Source organism: Gopherus evgoodei, chromosome 1 (genome assembly GCF_007399415.2).
Source record: "Gopherus evgoodei ecotype Sinaloan lineage chromosome 1, rGopEvg1_v1.p, whole genome shotgun sequence".
NCBI lineage: Eukaryota > Metazoa > Chordata > Testudines > Testudinidae > Gopherus > Gopherus evgoodei.
Window position 1 is genome coordinate 164,684,110 of NC_044322.1, and position 19,130 is coordinate 164,703,239.

At 48.2% G+C, this 19,130-nt stretch overlaps 1 protein-coding gene across 2 annotated transcripts in view; it reads right to left on the reverse strand.

Annotated features, from left to right (window-relative positions):
• Positions 1 to 9,119, reverse strand: part of MORC3 (MORC family CW-type zinc finger 3) — a 47,640-nt gene extending 38,521 nt beyond the window's left edge. For both annotated transcript variants that reach the window (XM_030578109.1, XM_030578118.1), the window contains exon 1: positions 8,989 to 9,119. In XM_030578109.1, the coding sequence (XP_030433969.1) occupies positions 8,989 to 9,027 (39 nt within the window). In that variant the 5' untranslated portion in view covers positions 9,028 to 9,119. The remainder of the gene's footprint in view (positions 1 to 8,988) is intronic.
• Between the last annotated feature and the right edge of the window lie 10,011 nt (positions 9,120 to 19,130).

The window sequence follows — 19,130 nt, forward strand, 5'->3', positions numbered from 1 at the left end:
CACCCCTTCCCACCCCCCCCTCCAAAAAACCCAAAACCCTGTTCCATACTTTTCCCACCCATACCCAATAGCCCTCCAAGTTCACTCCCAGGCTCCTTCCCAGCAATTTATTTCCTTCTCCTTCAGCTCCTCCATTACCCCTAACTCCCCCAAGCCTTTGCACTGATTCTGAGGGGTGCAGGAAATACGGTTCTGTATTGTAGTTTAAATGAATTATTACTCCAAGTTCTGTATTAATATGCCTAGTAAGGAATCTATTTGTCAAAAAACATTTCCTGACTCTTTTGTCTGTATTGCTACAGACATACTTGCTGACAAATATTTTGAAATAAATGACCAAAAATAATTGAAACTGGTGTGATTATATTCTGCATATTTTATTTGTCAAAATAACACAATTTTGCAGAATTTTAAAATATTGTGTGCAGAATTTAATTTTTTGGCCCAGAATTCCACCATGAGTATTACATGTAACAAACTGCAATTACATGCCCACTGACAGTAGAGGTCATCAGAGGAACCAAACCTCAGCTCTCCAGCACAAGCCTCAATCACCTGAGCTAAAAGAATAATCTTTAGCTTTAGGTATGTAACAAGAACTTATTCTTAATGGGGGAAACCACCAAGAGGAGCAATACATTGGCTTAGGCTTTGTCTATACGACAAATGCTTTGCCAGCATAGCTATAACGGGGAGTGCCATAGTGCAGACATAGCATATACTGACAGATGGAGTTTTTCCACCAGAACTGTAACATCACCTTTCCGAACAACATTAGCTATGACGATAGAAACACCCTTCTGCCAGCACAGTTGCATCTAAACTGGAGTTTTTGGTGGCCTGGCTGTGTTGACAGGGGGTACCGTTTTTTCACACACCTGAAAGACGCCTCTCCCAACTAAACTTTGCAGTATAGACCTGCTCTTAGTGTGTACAATCATGTCCCTGTAGTAACTGGGTCTGTTTAGTGAAGGCTTATTTACCCCTAACCAAATAGCTCCTTTAGGTCAAGCAGTGGTGACTCACGGTTTCGATAGTCAAGCTCCTAGATTCTATCCCTAGGAATGACCAGAACAGCTATACCAGGAAACCCTTTCTAGTGTACACAAGGCCTAAGTAACCATGAGCTAGTCACCCTGTCCGTTATCCCCACAGATACTATGCTGTTGACCTTCTGCCAAGCAGAGCAGAAATCAGGACCTTGTAGGTCAGTTTTCTGTTTGAAGTGGAGTCAGGTATTTTCTTCAGGTAACTTGTTTATACAAAACGCACACCAATTCTATTTCCTTGAATGGGGGTAGTAAATGGCACATAAGCAACTCTTTCTTGCAGATACCTCAAGTAAAGCATTTCTGCCTGTTTCCAGGACACACTCACCAATATAACTGCTTAATTTCTGAGACACTTTCTCTCCCTAAACACCCCTGCATTTCTACGAGGGCAAGTCTACACTACAAACTTGCAGTGGCACAGCTGCACCAATGCAACTATTCCAAAGTAGCACTTCTGGCACAGACATTCTAAGTCAATGGGAGCAAGCTCTCCCATTGACTTAACTCCACTGCCATGAGAGGCAGTACCTATATTGGTGAGAGAGCTCGCCTGCTGACATAGCGCTGTCTACACCAGTGCTTAGGTTAGTATACCTATGTCACTCAGGCCATGTCTACATCTAAAATTTTGCAGCGCTGGTTGTTACAGCTGTATTAGTACAGCTGTATAGGGCCAGCGCTGCAGAGTGGCCACACTTACAGCAACCAGCGCTGCAAGTGGTGTTAGATGTGGCCACACTGCAGCGCTGTTGGGCGGCTTCAAGGGGGGTTCCGGGACGAGAGAGCAAACCGGGAAAGGAAACCAGCTTCGCCGCGGTTTGCTCTCTCGGTCCCGGAGCCACCCAGCAAACCGCAGGGAAGGAGACCTGCTTGCTCGGGGTTCCGGGACCGAGAGAGCAAACCGGGAACGCCACGGTTTGCTCTCTCTGTCCCGGAGCCAGCCAGCAAACCGCAGGGAAGGAGACCTGCTTGCTCGGGGTTCCGGGACCGAGAGAGCAAACCGGGAACGCCGCGGTTTGCTCTCTCGGTCCCGGAGCCAGCCAGCAAACCGCAGGGAAGGAGACCTGCTTGCTCGGGGTTCCGGGACCGAGAGAGCAAACCACGGCGAAGCTGGTCTCCTTTCCCGGTTTGCTCTCTCGGTCCCGGAACCCCGAGCAAGCAGGTCTCCTTCCCTGCGGTTTGCTGGGTGGCTCCGGGACCGCGAGAGCAAACCGCGGCGTTCCCGGTTTGCTCTCTCGGTCCCGGAACCCCGAGCAAGCAGGTCTCCTTCCCTGCGGTTTGCTGGGTGGCTCCGGGAACGCGAGAGCAAACCGCGGCGAAGCTGGTCTCCTTTCCCGGTTTGCTCTCTCGGTCCCGGAACCCCGAGCAAGCAGGTCTCCTTCCCTGCGGTTTGCTGGGTGGCTCCGGGACCGAGAGAGCAAACCGGGAAAGGAAACCAGCTTGATTACCAGAGGCTTCCTCCTTCCACGGAGGTCAAGAAAAGCGCTGGTAACTGTCTACATTGGATTACCAGCACTGGATCACCAGCGCTGGATCCTCTACACCCGAGACAAAACGGGAGTACGGCCAGCGCTGCAAACAGGGAGTTGCAGCGCTGGTGGTGCCCTGCAGATGTGTACACCTTCAAAGTTGCAGCGCTGTAACTCCCTCACCAGCGCTGCAACTTTCTGATGTAGACAAGCCCTCAGTGGTGTGGATTATTCACACCCCCGAGTGACAGTTATACCAAAGTAATTCTGTAATGTAGCCCAGGGCTGAGAAAGTCCTAGTCCCACACTGCTCAGGGAGACAACAAGGCCCGAAAGCTGGCCCATCAATACTTTTACACAGCAACTCTGCAACACAAAGGCAACTTAGAAAGGTCTAATCACCTGCACAAAGAACTGATTTAGCTCACACAATATCCTTAATGACTTTCAGGGAGTGAAGTATCAGAGGGGTAGCCCTGTTAGTCTGGATCCGTAAAAAGTGACAGAGTCCTGTGGCACCTTATAGGCTAACAGAAGTATTGGAGTGGGTATTCACCCACGTATTGGAGCATAAACTCTATACCCACTCCAATATGTCTAGTATCAGAGGGGTAAGCCGTGTTAGTCTGGATCTGTAAAAGCAGCAAAGAATCCTGTGGCACCTTATAGACTAACAGACATTTTGGAGCATGAGCTTTCGTGGGTAAATGCATCTGACGAAGTGGGTATTCACCCACGAAAGCTCATGCTCCAAAACGTCTGTTAGTCTATAAGGTGCCACAGGATTCTTTGCTGCTTTTCCAATATGTCTGTTAGTCTAAAAGGTGCCACAGGACTCTGTCGCTTCCTTCAGGGAGTGGTTATTGCATGAAATCTTTAACTTCCTATGGAGAGCTTAATCCTGGGTACTTTTAGATTTTTGTATATGTATATGTACACACACACACCTCTAACAGGCAAGCCACTAGTGCTATAATACTAAAAGGTTGTCCAATGAAAGATATTACCTCACCCAACTTTGTCTCTAATAACATTGCTCATCCCACATGAATGTTGTAAAGCTTGTTTGAAAAGCAATTATTACATACATGGAAGAGTTAAATGGAACCCAATGCACATAACAGGAACACATGCTCATGAGGCATATGCTCGAACCCTTTTCTATTGATTAAATTAAAACTCACACACTGTCCAGCAGAACTCAAAGGTTTAACATGTCTTTGGCCTTGTCTCACTGCAAAGTTAACTTGAGTTATACTTGAGCATCACACACAAAACTCCTTAATTAGAATGCAGTGGTGCTTTTAACTCAAAATGGCAGGCCCAAGAGATATACGTTACCACAGAAGTGAACACAGCTCATCAACTGTTCAACTACTGAAGTTTGGACGCAGGCGAGCTTCACTGGGTGCCACCATTAGTCCAATGCCTTCCAACAATTTTCCCTGTGTTCCCAGAAAGAACAGATAAGTTCTCTCACAATGCACTAAGGGTATGGCTACACTTGCAACTTCAAAGCGCTGCCTGGGAGCACTCCCACAACAGCGCTTTGAAGTGCGAGTGTGATCGCAGCGCCAGCGCTGGGTGCAAGTACTCCACCTCCACGTGGGGATTACCTCCCAGCGCTGGGGCACTGTTTACACTGGCGCTTTACAACGCTGTAACTTGCTGCGCTCAGGGGGGTGTTTTTTCACTCCCCTGAGCGAGAAAGTTGCTGCGCTGTAAAGCACCAGTGTAGCCAAGGCCTAAGAAATAATTCATAAAGCAGCTTAAATTTCTACATTGCTAAGAATCACAGAATTTGCCCCCAGAAGTTGTAGCACTAATCAATGAGCGAGTATAGTAACTCCTCACTTAATGTCATCTCAGTTAATGTTGTTTTGTCACTGATCTATTATAGAACATACTCACTAAAAATTGTGCACTGTTTGCATATAACGTCGTTTGGCTGCCGCCTGTTAGTGGGTAGGGGCTTGGAACAAGGGTGAGCTGGCAGCCCCCCATTAGGTTCCCTCCAACCCACCCCATGGATCAGCAACTCCCTGCTCATTCCTTGTGCCTCCTGCCTGCAGGGCTGCATCCTCACTCTCCCTCCCCCTCCCCTTAACCTCCTGAACACCGTGACAGCTGACTGCTGTGGGCAGGAGGCACAAGGAAGGAAGGGGGAGGCTGCGCTAACTAAAACCTCTCCAGCACATCATCAAGGATCTACAACCTATCCTGAAAGATAATCCCTCACTCTCACAGACATTGGGAGACAGGTCAGTTCTCGCTTAGACAGCCCCCCAACCCAAAGCAAACACTCACCAGCAACTACACACCACACAACAAAAACACTAATCCAGGAACCTATCCTTGCAGCAAAGCCTCTTGCCAACTCTGTCCACATATCTATTCAAGGGACACCATCATAGGACCTAATCATAGCCACACCATCAGGTTCACCTGCACGTCTACCAATGTGATATATGCCATCATGTGCCAGCAATGCCCCTCTGCCATGTACACTGGCCAAACCAGACAGTCTCTACGCAAAAGAATAAATGGACACAAATCAGACTTCAAGAATTATAACATTCAAAAACCAGTTGGAGAACACGTCAACCTCCCTGGACACTCAATTACACACCTAAAAGTCGCAATTCGTCAACAAAAAAAACTTCAGAAACAGACTCCAAGGAGAAACTGCAGAACTGGAATTAATTTGCAAAATGGACACCATCAAATTAGACCTGAATAAAGACTGGGAGTGGATGAGTTATTACACAAACTAAAACCTATTTCCCCAGGCTAATTTTTCCCCCTACTGTTACTCACACCTTCTTGTCAATTGTTTGCAATGGTCCACTCTGATTACCACTACAAAAGTGTTTTTTCCTTCTGCTGATAATAGCCCACTTTAGTTGATTTGTCTCAGAGTTGGTAAGGCAACCCTCATCTTTTCATGTTCTGCGTGTGTGTGTGTGTGTATATATATATCTTCCTACTGTATTTTCCACTCCATGCACCTGATGAAGTGGGTTTTAGTCAACAAAAGCTTAAGGCCAAATAAATTTGTTAGTTTCTAAGGTGCCATGAGTACTCCTCGTTCTTTTTACTCTTATAAGTTACATTTTCCCCTCTGTTCCAACTTTATAAGCTTAATTCTGCTCATCTTTATTTTCCACTTGTTTATGACAGATGGAATCTGGAATTTTCAATTATATTATCTCACACACCTTACACACTTTTTCTAGCTTTGTACATAACAGTCCAGATGAAAATAAATCGCGGAACCATCTGCACTAACAGTACGTACCTAGCGCAAAATGCATATTTAGCAAACTTCAACAGAACATACATCTTGCTTTTGACATATTCTGCATGTACAAAGAACAGACATTACAACAATTTAAATACTAGTGAATTTCCACAATAAAAACTAAGCATGAATATGAAAGATTCTGGGAGATTTTAACTAGTTCAATGCACTGACTGTGAACATTTGAGACTATAAATGTTTATCTTCTTTCACCTATTCAGTTCCATACTTCTAAATAAGCAGGTTTCTGAATCTTCATCTTCCTAACTATAATTTTACTTCATAGATACAGTAGTAACGTTAGCAAAACTTCCATTCTAAAAAAATTCAGAGCCACTATAGATTTTATTAAGTTACTTCTGCAAACAACACAGCTGATTTTTGAAAATAAGATTTGTTTGTTTTGATTATCTTATACACTGTATTTGAATGGTATTTAATTGTGCATGAAGTTTTAGAATCACTTTTCTTTTGGAAGGACCCATTTATTAGAAAACAAAAATAATACTAGGGATGCCAACTGTTTAATCACCAAAAAAAACAAAACAAAACAAAAAACCCAAAAAACCAAACACCCTTGCCCTGCCCTGTTTCCCAAGGAACTGCCCTACACACTCCATCCCCCCTCCCTCCATCACTTGCTCTCCCTCACCGGGCTGGGGTAGAGGGCTGGAGACCAGGGGGGATGCACGCTCTGGGTTGCGGTTAAGGGGCTCAGAATGTGGGAGGGACTCCGGGCTGAGCCTAGGGTAGGGGTGCAGAACAGGGTGCGAGGTGCAAGTTCTGGGAGGGAGTTTGGGCTCAGGGATGGGGCAAAAAGTTTGGATGCAGGAAGGGGCTCCAGGTGGAGGGGGTGAGGGCTCCCGTCGGGAGGCACTTACATCAGGCACTTACCTCGGAAAGCGCCACAGCGGGGCTAACACAGGCTCCCTGCCTGCCCTGGCGCCACACCATTCCTGGAAGCAGCAAGCACATCCCTACGGCACTTGGGTGAGGGGCAGCGGGCTCCATGCTCTGCCTACACCCACAAGAACCACCCCCGCAGCTCCCATTGGCCACAGCTGCCAGATAATGGGAGCTGCAGAGTCAGCACTTGGGCAGCACACGGAGCCCCTCCCACACCCAGGGGCCACAGGGACATGCTGGCCGCTTCCAAGAGCATTATGGGGCTAGGGCAGATAGGGAATCTGCCTTAGCCCCGTTGCAGCTCCCAACTTTTACTGGCCTAAAATCTCCCGGTTTGGTTTGAGTAGCCTCTGGGATATAGAACCTGATGCCAGCAGACTCCTAGCAAAACCGGGAGGGTTGGCAACCCTAAATATTACTAGTCATTTTTAAACATCCAGAACTTTGAAGTGATTTGGTCAGCTGGTTTTAGCCCTTGGTTATAGTCACAGCCATGGACAATGCTAGTGCCACTATCATGGTCAGCTGTGCCTTTGACCCCCTACTGATCTCTCTGAGTCTGCTTCTCAGGTTTCATGCCTTCTCCCCTGGACAATACTGCTATTCTCCCACTCATAGAATGGGTCCTAGGCTACAGTAGCCTGCATATCAACTGTGTTCACCCAACAGATCTGACTAGCTTGGTGCCTACTGTCCTTCCTTTGGGAATCTGTGACCAATGGATTGCAGTGGCCCAAAATGAGGTTTCTTAAAACAAAGTACTCTTTAGTCCCAACAGTGGGAACACAAAGAATAGCGTAAGAGGAAAAAGTTTTTTTTAAAAACAAAAGCTCTACATGCCTCTCTTATCTAAACCCAAGTTCTGTTGGTGAGACAGACAATCTTTAAAGCTACACACAGCTCTTTTTCAGATCTGGGAAAGGTATTGAGCCCTAGTATACACTAGGGACTTATGTGGTTATAACTATGTCACTCAGCAGTAAAGTACACACCAAACTTCCTGTGTACACAGCACTATGTGAACAGGAGGGTTTCTTCCTCCAGGTACCTGTACCTGAAGTGCAGACACGCCTTCAGAGTGTCACAACTAAATACAAGACAGTTCAACATAAATCGTTAGCACATATTCTAAGGGACCATTCAAGATGAAGTGGCCCATTAACACCCATATGTCATATGACAAAAAGTAGGGCTTGTGGTTACAGATTACTGTAATAAGCCATGAAGCCAGTGCCTTCATTACAACCATGATTTTTAGTGTTTAACAAAATTATGAATTTAAGCTCTCACTCATCTTTTGGAAGTGTTGTGCAGGTTTCCTTTGAGGATAACAACTGGTACGTCAGATATAGAGAGATCGCTTTATGAAAAGTGTTCACCACAACTGATATGGTATTTTTGTCTCTCTTATTTGTCCAAAAGAAGTTGGCCTAATAGAAGATCTATTACCTTGTCCACCTCGTGTCTCTAATACCATAGGACCCACACAGCTACAAGAATTCTGCATAGTATCTACGCCTTTTCATCACATGAGAAGGACACAGGAAACCCTAGCTGTTTAATAACTCTGCAGGTGTCTGTGGGTGCCAGCAGGTTTCCCCTGAAGAGGTCCCTGACAATTGCCTACCCCACTGAATGATCATGTTCTTTTAAATCTAGCAGTGTTTTTGTTCGCCGCCGCCTCCCAATCTCGGGCTTCCTGCCCAAACCTGTCCTGTGACCTCCATAGGCAGGGCCAGAGCATCAAATCGAAAGGCGTTTGCAGTGTCTCTCAAGTCCCCCTCCCCAAAACACTTGAGGGATGCCTCAGCTCAACTCATTACCTCGCCCTCCTGTTTCCAAACAGCCCCGATGACACCGCCCACAATAGCCAAGCGACGACCATCCCCGCCGCCAGATGGGCACAGAGCGCCGAGCCCCTCCCGCACAGCCACCCCCCCACCAGCAGAGGGTGGAAACGCCCCTCCAGGGCCCTTCCCCGCCCACTCGGACTCCCCAGGGCGGCGCGGACCGAGCCCCCGGCCCGTCTCTCGGGACCCGCCAGGAGGCTCCGCGGTGTTTTGGTTTTCGGAAGCGCAGGTTTCCCTGCCCGGGGCCAGACCTCCGCCCGCCCCCCTGCCGGGCTCGGCCGCACACGGCTCGGTCGGGGGGTGCGGGCAGCTGGAGCAGCAGCAGCAGCGGCCCCCAGGGAACGCACCCGAGGGGGAAGGCGGGAGAAACCAACTCAGTCCCCCGCAAGGGCGCCCGGCCGCCCGCTCACCGCGCTGAGGCGAATCCCGCTCTGCGTCTGCGCCGCCATCTTAGCTCCGGTGCAAAACTAGCGCAGCAGCGGAACCATCCCACTCCCGTCCCAACCCGCGCCCCTCTCCGCCTCGAGCACTTCCGGGGCGGGGCCGAGCACTTCCGGCCCGAGTTGGGGGCGGGGCTGGGCGCTGAGGGAGAGCCGCGAGGCGTCAGCCCCGCCCCCGCCTGCGGGAGTGGGGCGAGGCGCGGAGACTTCGGCTGTTCGTGCCCGGAGCTCGTGGGCTCGTGCGCCGCTGCCGGGCGGGAAGCTGCAGGAGTCGAGCTCAGCGTGTCTCGCACACACCCCCTGCATCCCCTTGGGTACATCCCCGGTGCAGTCTCTGCTCCGCCATACACGCAGCCGGGGTCCAGCCATGCTCCTGCCCATATATTCCCACACACACCCGTCCTGTGGCCACATGCTCCCCTGTACACATCCACCCTATATCCCCTGCATGCCCACGCTGTGTGCACACCGACCCCTGCATGCCAGCACCCTGTGCACACCCATCTCCACACACAACCTGCATGCACCTACCCCCATATCCCCTGCATGTGCACATCCAACCCCACATACCCTGTAGACACACCCTGTACACTCTCACCCCACATTCCCTGCACGCACATCCTCATACACATCCCCCCCACATCCCTTGCATACACACACCTTTGTACACATCCCCTGCGCACACACCCTCGTACACATCCACCCCACGTTCTTTGCACACACCCATACCATGTGCGCACACCCACCGACATCTCCTGCACACACACATCCTGTGCAGACCCAGCGCCACCTGCCTTGCATGCACACACCCTGTACACATCCATCCACACATTCCCTGCACACACACACACTCTGTGCACAGACTCAGGCACATTGTTGGGGGCTGAAGGTGACGGCTAGTGCCGTCCTGTTACTTTCTTTGTTGGGCCTGTCCTGGAGTAGGTGCTATGGGTACCTGCATGGTCCCACAGTATGCCAACATTTTTATGGCTGACTTAGAACAAGGCTTCCTCAGCTCTCGTCCCCTAACACTCCTAATCTACTTATGCTACATCGATGACATCTTCATCATCTGGACCCATGGAAAAGAAGCCTTTGAGGAATTCCACCATGATTTCAACAATTTCCATCCCACCATCAACCTCAGCCTGGACCAGTCCACACAAGAGATCCACTTCCTGGATACTACAGTACTAATAAGCAATGATCACATAAACATCACCTTAAACCGGAAACCTACTGACAGCTATACTTACCTACATGCCTCTAGCTTTCATCCAGACCACATCACATGATCCATTGTCTACAAACACATTTGCCCCAATCCCTCAGAGACAAACACCTACAAGATCTCTATCAAATGTTCTTAAAACTACAATACGCAGCTGCTGAAATGAAGAAACAGATTGACAGAGCCAGAAGAATATCCAGAAGTCACCTATTCCAGGACAGGCCCAACAGAGAAAGTAACAGAATGCCACTAGCCATCACCTTCAGTCCCCAACTAAAACCTCTCTGGTGCATCCTCAAGGATCTACAACAGGGATTCTCAAACTAGGGGTTGGGGCCCCTCAAGGGGTCACAAGGTTATTACATGGGCGGGGGGGGGTCGGCAGCCGTCAACCTCTACCCCAAACCCTGCTTTGCCTCCAGCATTTATAATGGTGTAAAATATATAAAAAAGTGTTTTTAATTTATAAGAGGGGGTCGCGCTCAGAGGCTTGCTATGTGAAAGGGGTCATCAGTAAAAAAGTTTGAGAGCCAATGATCTACAACCTATCCTGAAGGACAATCCCTCACTCTCGCAGATCTTGGGAGACAGACCTGTCCTTGCTTGCAGACAGCCCCCCAACCTGAAGCAAATACCAGCAACTACATGCCACACAACAAAATCACTAACCCAGGAACCTATCCTTGCAACAAAGCCAGTTGCCAACTTTGTCCACATATCTATTCAAAGGACACCATGATAGGACCTAATCACATCAGCCACAACATCAGAGGCTCGTTCACCTACACATCTACCAATGTGATATATGCCATCATGTGCCAGCAATGCCCCTCTCTCATGTACCTTGGCCAAACCGGACAGCCTCTACACAAAAAAATAAATGGACATAAATCAGACGTCAAGAATTATAACTTTCAAAAACCAGTTGCAGAACACTTCAATCTACCTGGTCACTCAATTACAGACCTAAAAGTTGCAATTCTCCAACAAAAAAGTTGCAAAAACAGACTTCAAGGAGAAACTGCAGAACTGGAAGTAATTTGCGAATTGGACACCACTAAATTAGGCTTGAATAAAGACTGGGAGTGGATGGGTCATTACGCAAAGTAAAAACAATTTCCCCATGCTAATTTTTCCCCTACTGTTACTCACATCTTCTTGTCAACTGTTTGAAACAGGCCATTCTGATTATCACTACCAAAGTTTTTTTTTCTCCTTCTGATAATAGCCCACCTTAATTGATTAGTCTCATTAGAGTTGGTATGGCAACACCATTTTTTCATGTTCTCTGTGTATATATATCTTCCTACTGTATTTTCCACTGCATGCATCTGATGAAGTGGGTTTTAGCCCATGAAAGCTTATGCCCACATAAATTTGTTAGTCTCTAAGGTACCACTAGTACTCCTTGTTCTTTTTGCTGATACAGATTAACACGGCTACCACTCTGAAACCTATATAAATATACTGTGTCAGGAGTGAGCTGGATATGCAGGGCCTTTGTCATGGCCTCTTCCTGCCGGGGGGTTTCATGTCCACATCCCAGGACCAAACTGCCTGGCTCTGGATCCCTGACTGGTGAGTGCTGAGGAGAGCAGGTGGGGACTGGGTTCTGCAGGCACATGTGGGAGTGACCAGGCACCTCACTGTTCTGATCCCCTCTCTGCTCTTGGTGGCCTTTGCTACAAGCAGAGGACATTTGGGCTCCTCTAAGGGCTCATTTTAGCTCAATATCTCAGAGTGCTTTGAAGACGCCACATTTGCCATCACTCATATAAATGTTTTTGGCAGAGACTATTGTTCCGAATTTTTAATTTTTTCCCCACAGATCTTTTAAAAGAGTATTTCTGCTTTGTTTAATGTCCATGATGGTCAGCAAGATAGAAACTGATTATACAGGTACTGTATGCACTGATACTACCTATACACAAAGTACGGTCTAATGCACAAAACAAACTGAAAAAGAAAAAGAGAAACTTTTTTGGTAACTTCTTTCAGTTAAAAATATCTTAGGTGTTATAAACAACTGTACAATGCTGTCTGTAAGTAGACTTGCCAGGGTTACACTGTGAATCACTGAATTGAAACTAAGAGAGCAAGTCAGGAATTGAAACAGAGAGAGATGACTCACAGTTCTTTGTTATAATTGGTAGATGTACTGCTTTGTAGTGTATACTTAGAGCATCAGCAAAACATATCTCCTGATGTGTGTACTGTTTAAAATTATGAACCTTATCCCTGGTTTACTGGGTATGCACTTTCCTTTCCTAATGGAGAATGGAAAGAAAAGCAATTGACAAGTTTGTCTGAATATTTTGCCTGGTGGCTGTCATATAAAACTGTGATTTGGGTGAGGGAAACTATAGAGAGCCTGTTAAACACATTTGTCACCAAAGGGAGAGAGTCTTACAATTTCCTAACACATTTATCACAAAGGATGGAGTTGTCCTTGTGACCTTATTGACAGGAATTGTGACCATATTGATCACTGTTGCACCTGGTCTTGTACAGAGGAGGCCAAGTGGGGTGTCTCTGGAAAGGTTGTAGTTTGCTGGTTATAATTATACTGTCTGTAAGTGTGTATCATTTTTGCATTTGAAGTTATGAATATTGGCTATGTACTTGTTTGATTTTAAGTAGCCTCAGTGAAGTATTTGGTCAGCTTCTTGAGAAAAGACTATTCTCAGTTAGTGCCCAGTCAAGAAACACTTAAGCTGACAATGAACTTTGAGAGATGCCAATCTACATCTGAGCTTAACATCAGCCTGTAAAGAACTGAGTCATGCATGGACATGTGACTTGCCCATGTGACTGCAAAACTCCATCTTGTAGCTGTGATTCTGCATAGGAAAACACAAGGTGTTTCCACCCACAAGAGAGACTATATAAAGCCCTCCATTTTGTCTTTAGCTGGCACGAAAGATAGCCTCTCCACCCCAAAGAAATGCCTGAAAGAAACTGGAACAAAGGACAGTAACTACCTGGGTGTGAGTGATTGCTGGACCCAGACTAGGAGGAAGTCTAGTCTGTAAAAGAGGCTTATTGGAACATCTCTGAGGGTGAGATTTACCTGCATGTAGTTTCTTAGTGTTTTAGGCTTAGACTTGTGTTTTTTATTTAATTTTGCTTGGTAACTTACTTTGTTCTGTCTGTTATTACTTGGAACCACTTTTTTGACTGAGTATGGGGTTGCTGCTATGGAGGTATGTAAAGGTTAAATAAACACCTGGGTAACCACTATCATGGTAATAGGGAGTAAAGCACAGGTAAGCACTATTTCTTTGCTTGATAGATGAAGTTGCCATCCCTTTCCCTTCCCTATTGCTTGTAAAGGATAGATAAGCGTTGCAGCTACATAAGGAGTAAGGTTGTCTGAAGGATACTTTTTTTGTGTGGAAAAAGTGTTATCTTCCCACTTCCTTCCTCTCCCAGCTACATAAATGAGCTCAGGGTCACAGCTTCTTCCTCCCCTGTGAACTACTGATTAAGGGAACGTGTGGCTACAGTTACTGCAAAGAAATGTATCTTCAAGGAAAAAATGTCTGTGTAATATAATATGCTTAATGCTATAAACAGGGGCAGGTATAATTTATATTCAGTATATAGCTATTAATATTCATTATACGGGCATTCATAATATTAAATAAGGGTTTTGCGGGCGTTGTAGTAAATGTGAGTATTTACATGTTAACTTAAATAAAAGAGTGTGATGTGATTAATTTGGGGGTTACTCAACAATTGGGTTGAGGAGAATAAGTACCACAATAAAGAAGTCTGTTTACTCACTCCACCTCTGGGTCTCCTGCTCCTTCTTTCCATCTCTAACAGCTATAACCCTTCATTCTGCTCCTTTTTGGTAGAGGAGAGGTTTAGCTGAATATTAAATGTATTGTGACCTCTGTATACATGCAGTATTTGTGAGGTTGGAGGAAGGGAAGGGGAAAGGATCATGATTTTTATAAGAAAGCCTTTGCAGTTTGGGGTTAAATAAAATTTCTCACTGATTCTTGTGCTTTTGAGATATTCAGAGCCAGGAGGGAAGGAGGTAGACACAGCTGCATACAGTACCTGGGAAGTGAGCTTAATGTTGTTTCATGTTCAATATATAACAACTTCATTCACCATTGTGGTCAAAAGAGAGAGCCTGAGACATGAGGCCTGGTATAAGGAGCCTGCTGAGATAAAGCAGAGTCCCGCTTGTTCTACGCCCTGGAGAAAAGGAGGGGAGCCAAGAAGCACGTCACCTGCCTTCTGGCAGAGGATGGCACCCCCCTTGCGGATCCGGCAGAGATGTGCGAGAGGGCCAGGACCTTCTACGCACTCCTTTTCTCCCTGAATCCGACCAATCCTGCCACTTGCAAAGTGCTCTGGGATGGGCTCCCAATGGTCAACGCGGGCAACCGGGACTGGCTAGAGCTGCCTCTCTCTCTGGTCAAGTTCTCGGAAGCCCTCCATCACATGCCCACCAACAAATCTCCGGGCATGGACGGGCTGACCGTGGAGTTCTATCGCATGTTCTGGGACTTCCTCGGCCCTGACCTGGTCACCGTCTGGGCCGAGTCCTTGCAGAGTGGGATCCTCCCTCTCTCGTGCAGGTGAGCCATGCTCCCCTTATTGCCAAAGAAGGGAGACCTCTGTGACTTACGAAATTGGCATTCCGTCTCGCTCCTCAGCACGGACTACAAAATCATCGCCAAGGCCATCTTGCTGCGGCTGGGGTCTGTGCTGGAGGACATGATCTGCCCTGCCCAGACCAGACCTACACTGTCCCGGGCCGTAGCATCTTTGATAACCTGTATCTGTTCCGGGCTCTCTTGAGCTTCGGTGCAGGGATGGTCTGTCGTTCGCCCTCCTGTCCCTGGATCAGGAGAAGGAGTTCAATAGGGTGGACCACGGGTATCTCCTGGGCACTCTGCGAGCGTTAGGCTTTGGGTCCCAGTTTGTGGGTTTTCTCCAGGTGCTGTATCTTCCGCAGAGTGTCTGGTCAGGCTCAACTGGACCCTGACCGAGCCGGTCAGCTTTGTGTGGGGTGTACGGCAGGGGTGCCCCCTCTCGGGCCGCTGTACGCTCTGGCGATTGAGCCCTTCCTCTGTCTCCTCCACAGGAGGTTGACGGGGTTGGTGCTTTGGGAGCTGGAGCTGTGGCTGGTCCTGTCAGCGTACGCTGACAGCGTGCTCCTCGTGGTCCAGGACCCAGGTGACTTGGCGTGGGTGGAGGCTTGCCAGGCTGTGTACTCAGCAGCATCCTCCACCCGGGTCAACTGGGTCAAGAGCCTGGTGGTCGGGGATGAGTGGCAGGTGAGCTCCCTCCCACCCGCGCTTCAGGCCATCCAGTGGAATGCGGGTCTGCTGCTCTATCTCGGCGTTTACCTTTCTGCCATGCATCTGTCTCCGCTGGAGAACTGGCAAGGTTTGGAGGGGAATCAGCTCTTCCTGTCCATGCTCTGGTACTAGCTCAACACCCTGGTCCTGGTCCCAGCCCCAATTTTTCTGGCCATCCTCCGGAAGGTGGTTCTGGAGTTCTTTTGGCTAGGACTGCACTGGGTCTCTGCAGGGGTCCTCCTCCTGCCCCTGGAGGAGGGAGGGCAGGGTCTGAAGTGCCTATGCACTCAGGTCCACGTCTTCCGCCTCCAGGCCCTGCAGAGGCTTCTTTATGGTGTGGGTAGTCCGGCGTGGAGAGCACTGGTGCAAGCTTTTCTGCCCCGCTTCCAAAGGCTCCAATACGACTGGCAGCTCCTTTATCTCGATCTGAGGGGTCTTCCGCGAGACCTCTCTGGGCTGCCGGTCTTCTACCAGGACCTCCTCCGGACCTGGAAGCTGTTCTCTGCAACCAAGTCCATGGCGGCTACCGAGGGGGCAGATCTCCTTGCAGAGCCCCTGCTACACAACCCCCAGCTCTGTGTGCAGGTGGCGGAGTCTCCCGTGGTGCGCCAGAGGTTGGTCCTGGCAGAAGCTACCAGGGTCGGAGGCCTGGATTATGACTGGGGAGAGTGGCTGGATCTCCTGACGCTCGCTCGGCGTATGGGGTTCTCCAGACCTTGTACTCCCCGGCATGTACTACAGGAGGTGAAGGCTGCTTTGCCGCCTGCTTCTCGGGCCTACCTCGACCGGGGCCTACATGAGGGCACGCCCCACCCTCCACCCCGAGCCCTCTGGGCCTTTTCATCGGGCCCCTGCCCCGTGGACCCAACCGACCGCCCTGCCCTTTCTCAGCAAGCCGGCTGCACGATCTGCACCGGTCCGCTTCCAAACCGCACCAAGGAAACATCTCTACACGCTCATGCTCCACACCCTTCACTTCCTCACCCTCGTGTCCTGCCCCAACACAAAGTGACGGGACCTCCTGCCACCTCTCGAGGGTGAGGAGCCCCGGTGGGCCAGCCTATACTCTACCCTGGTCCCGAGGCCCACTGGGGATATTAGCTGGCGGCTCCTTCATGGTGCCGTGAGCACGGGCGTGTATTTGGCACGGTTTACCCTGTCCCAGACACCTGCCCCTTCGGCAGCGCGAGGGAGACCCTGGCACACGTTTACTTAGAGTGCGCCAGGTTGCAGTCCCTATACCGGCTCCTCACCAATATCCTGTTACGTTTCTGGCTGCACTTTTCCCCTCACCTCCTTCTCTGTGCACTCCCTATCCATGGCCCCACAAAGTCACGGGACCTCCTGGTCAACCTCCTCCTTGCCCTGGCTAAAATGGCCATCTATGCAACCAGGGAGAGGAGGTTGGCCAATGGGGACTCTTGTGACTGTGGGGTTTGTTTCCGATCCTTAGTCCGTTCACGCATCCGGGCAGAGTTCCTCTGGGCGGCGTCTACTGGCTCCCTTGATGCCTTCGAGGAGCAGTGGGCGCTGTCTGGGGTTCTCTGCTCGGTGTCCTCATCAGGATCCCTTCTTATGACCCTCTGACCGCAGTCCTGTCCCTGTTGGGTTCTGAGGTCCTGTAGATCCTCCCCTTAGGCTGGGGCGGGGATCTGTTAGCAGTGGACGGGCTTCCGCCCGCCCAGTTCCCAGAAACCCAATAGGTAAAGCAGAGTTAACAAGTCTCAGGCCAAGTCAGGCCCTGCTGTGTTACAAAGCAGAGGCTGCCTGCTTGCAGGTTCACTGTCCAATACATGAAGTTAGGAAGTGGCACTGCAAAAGCACAAGCACTCCTAGGCATTAAGTATTTATGTAAATACATTCCATAAGCGTAGTACCAGAACACCCCGATACAAGATTATGATTTAAACACACTTCCTGAAGATGATACAAAGACACATTAAGTATCAGAGGGGTAGCCATGTTAGTCTGGATCTGTAAAAGCAGCAAAGAATCCTGTGGCACCTTATAGACTAACAGACGTTTTGGAGCATGAGCTTTCGTCGGTGAATACCCACTTCCTCAGATGCATGTTCCAAAGACACTTTGACACCCTCTTAAAGATAAGGTCAGGATGACACTGTGATGAATAGAGATATTTTGATTGAACCAACTTATACAAGGTAAAGGGTGGTAATTAACCATGTCAGAGGGGCAATACGTAACTTGTTTGTATCAGTGTATAAGAGAACTGTCAAAGAGAGAGTCTTTATCCAGCCAAGCGGGGAATGGAAAGTCCCGTCATTCACTGAGCTGAGTCCATTGTAACAGGCATAGAAGTCTTACTATCCTCATAGCATCTGCCAGGTGCTATTATCATGCTTTGTTGACAATAAACCTGGCCAAGTGCCTTCACTACAGAAACTGAGTCTGTGGTCTTTTGGGCAATTAGCTGGTACAGCAGGCTCCAGTCAATCTGGCTAGAGCCAGTGCAGCAGGCAGAGAGAACACACATGCAGCCAATGACTGACTACAGCCTTTTATTGTTTGAGACATCTGCCAGCCCTCAGTTGGGTTACAAGTACACCTTTTCCCCAATATAATGCGACCCGATATAACATGAATTCGGCTATAACGTGGTTAAGCAGTGCTCTGGGGGGACGGGGCTGTGCACTCCCGTGGATCAAAGCAAGTTCCATATAATGCAAATTTTACCTATAATGCGGTAAGATTTTTTTTTTTTGGCTCCCGAGGACAGCATTATATTGGGGTAGAGCTGTACCAATATTGGGGTTCTGATTTTGAATTTGATTGTCCTCTCATAGCTTTGTTGCTAATGTGGATGAACTCCTGCTGGGGCTTGTAGGTTTTTTAAATCATATCTATACTAGGTATCTAACAAAAGCTGTTATTTGGTGTACAGACCAATTTGTTAATTAAAAAAAGCCTTTGTTTCAATAAATGGATTGGGGTAGTTTTCAACCAGTGACTTTGTTTATTAACGCAGTAGAAATCTGGCAACCCTATTATTATGTAACATGTTCGAGTGGGTGGGTCCTTACTTTGCATGTTTGCTTCAGTGTTACTAAGCGGTGAAAGGTTGTGGGGGGTGATTGAGTCTTGAAAAGCATCAAAAATGTGTTACATAAATTATGGACAGCCTGCATACACCCTGTACATGCCCACACACATCATCTTTATCCACTGTATCCAAAAACCCTTCAACGCCAACTAGCAAAGGGGTTACAGCAATGTCCTGATTCTGATACGTACATTCTGGCTCAGAGAGTATTATGTGAGATCTCAGATGAAAGCCAGGGTCACACTGATTATACATACATTTCACAATGATATTAATAAAGAAGTTATACATATACCTCAAAATATTTTCTTCAGTCTGTATCAAGGTATGAATCACCAGCATTGATGGAAAAACTGGTTTTCTGTCAGACGAGATGTTTATTCTGTCTATTCACATGTGCACTGAGTATTGGCTCATTTACAGTGGGCTTCTAATCAGTTCAAACTGGATGCAAATGAAGGATTGTGAGGACTTCAGAGTTAAAAAATGTAGCAGGAAA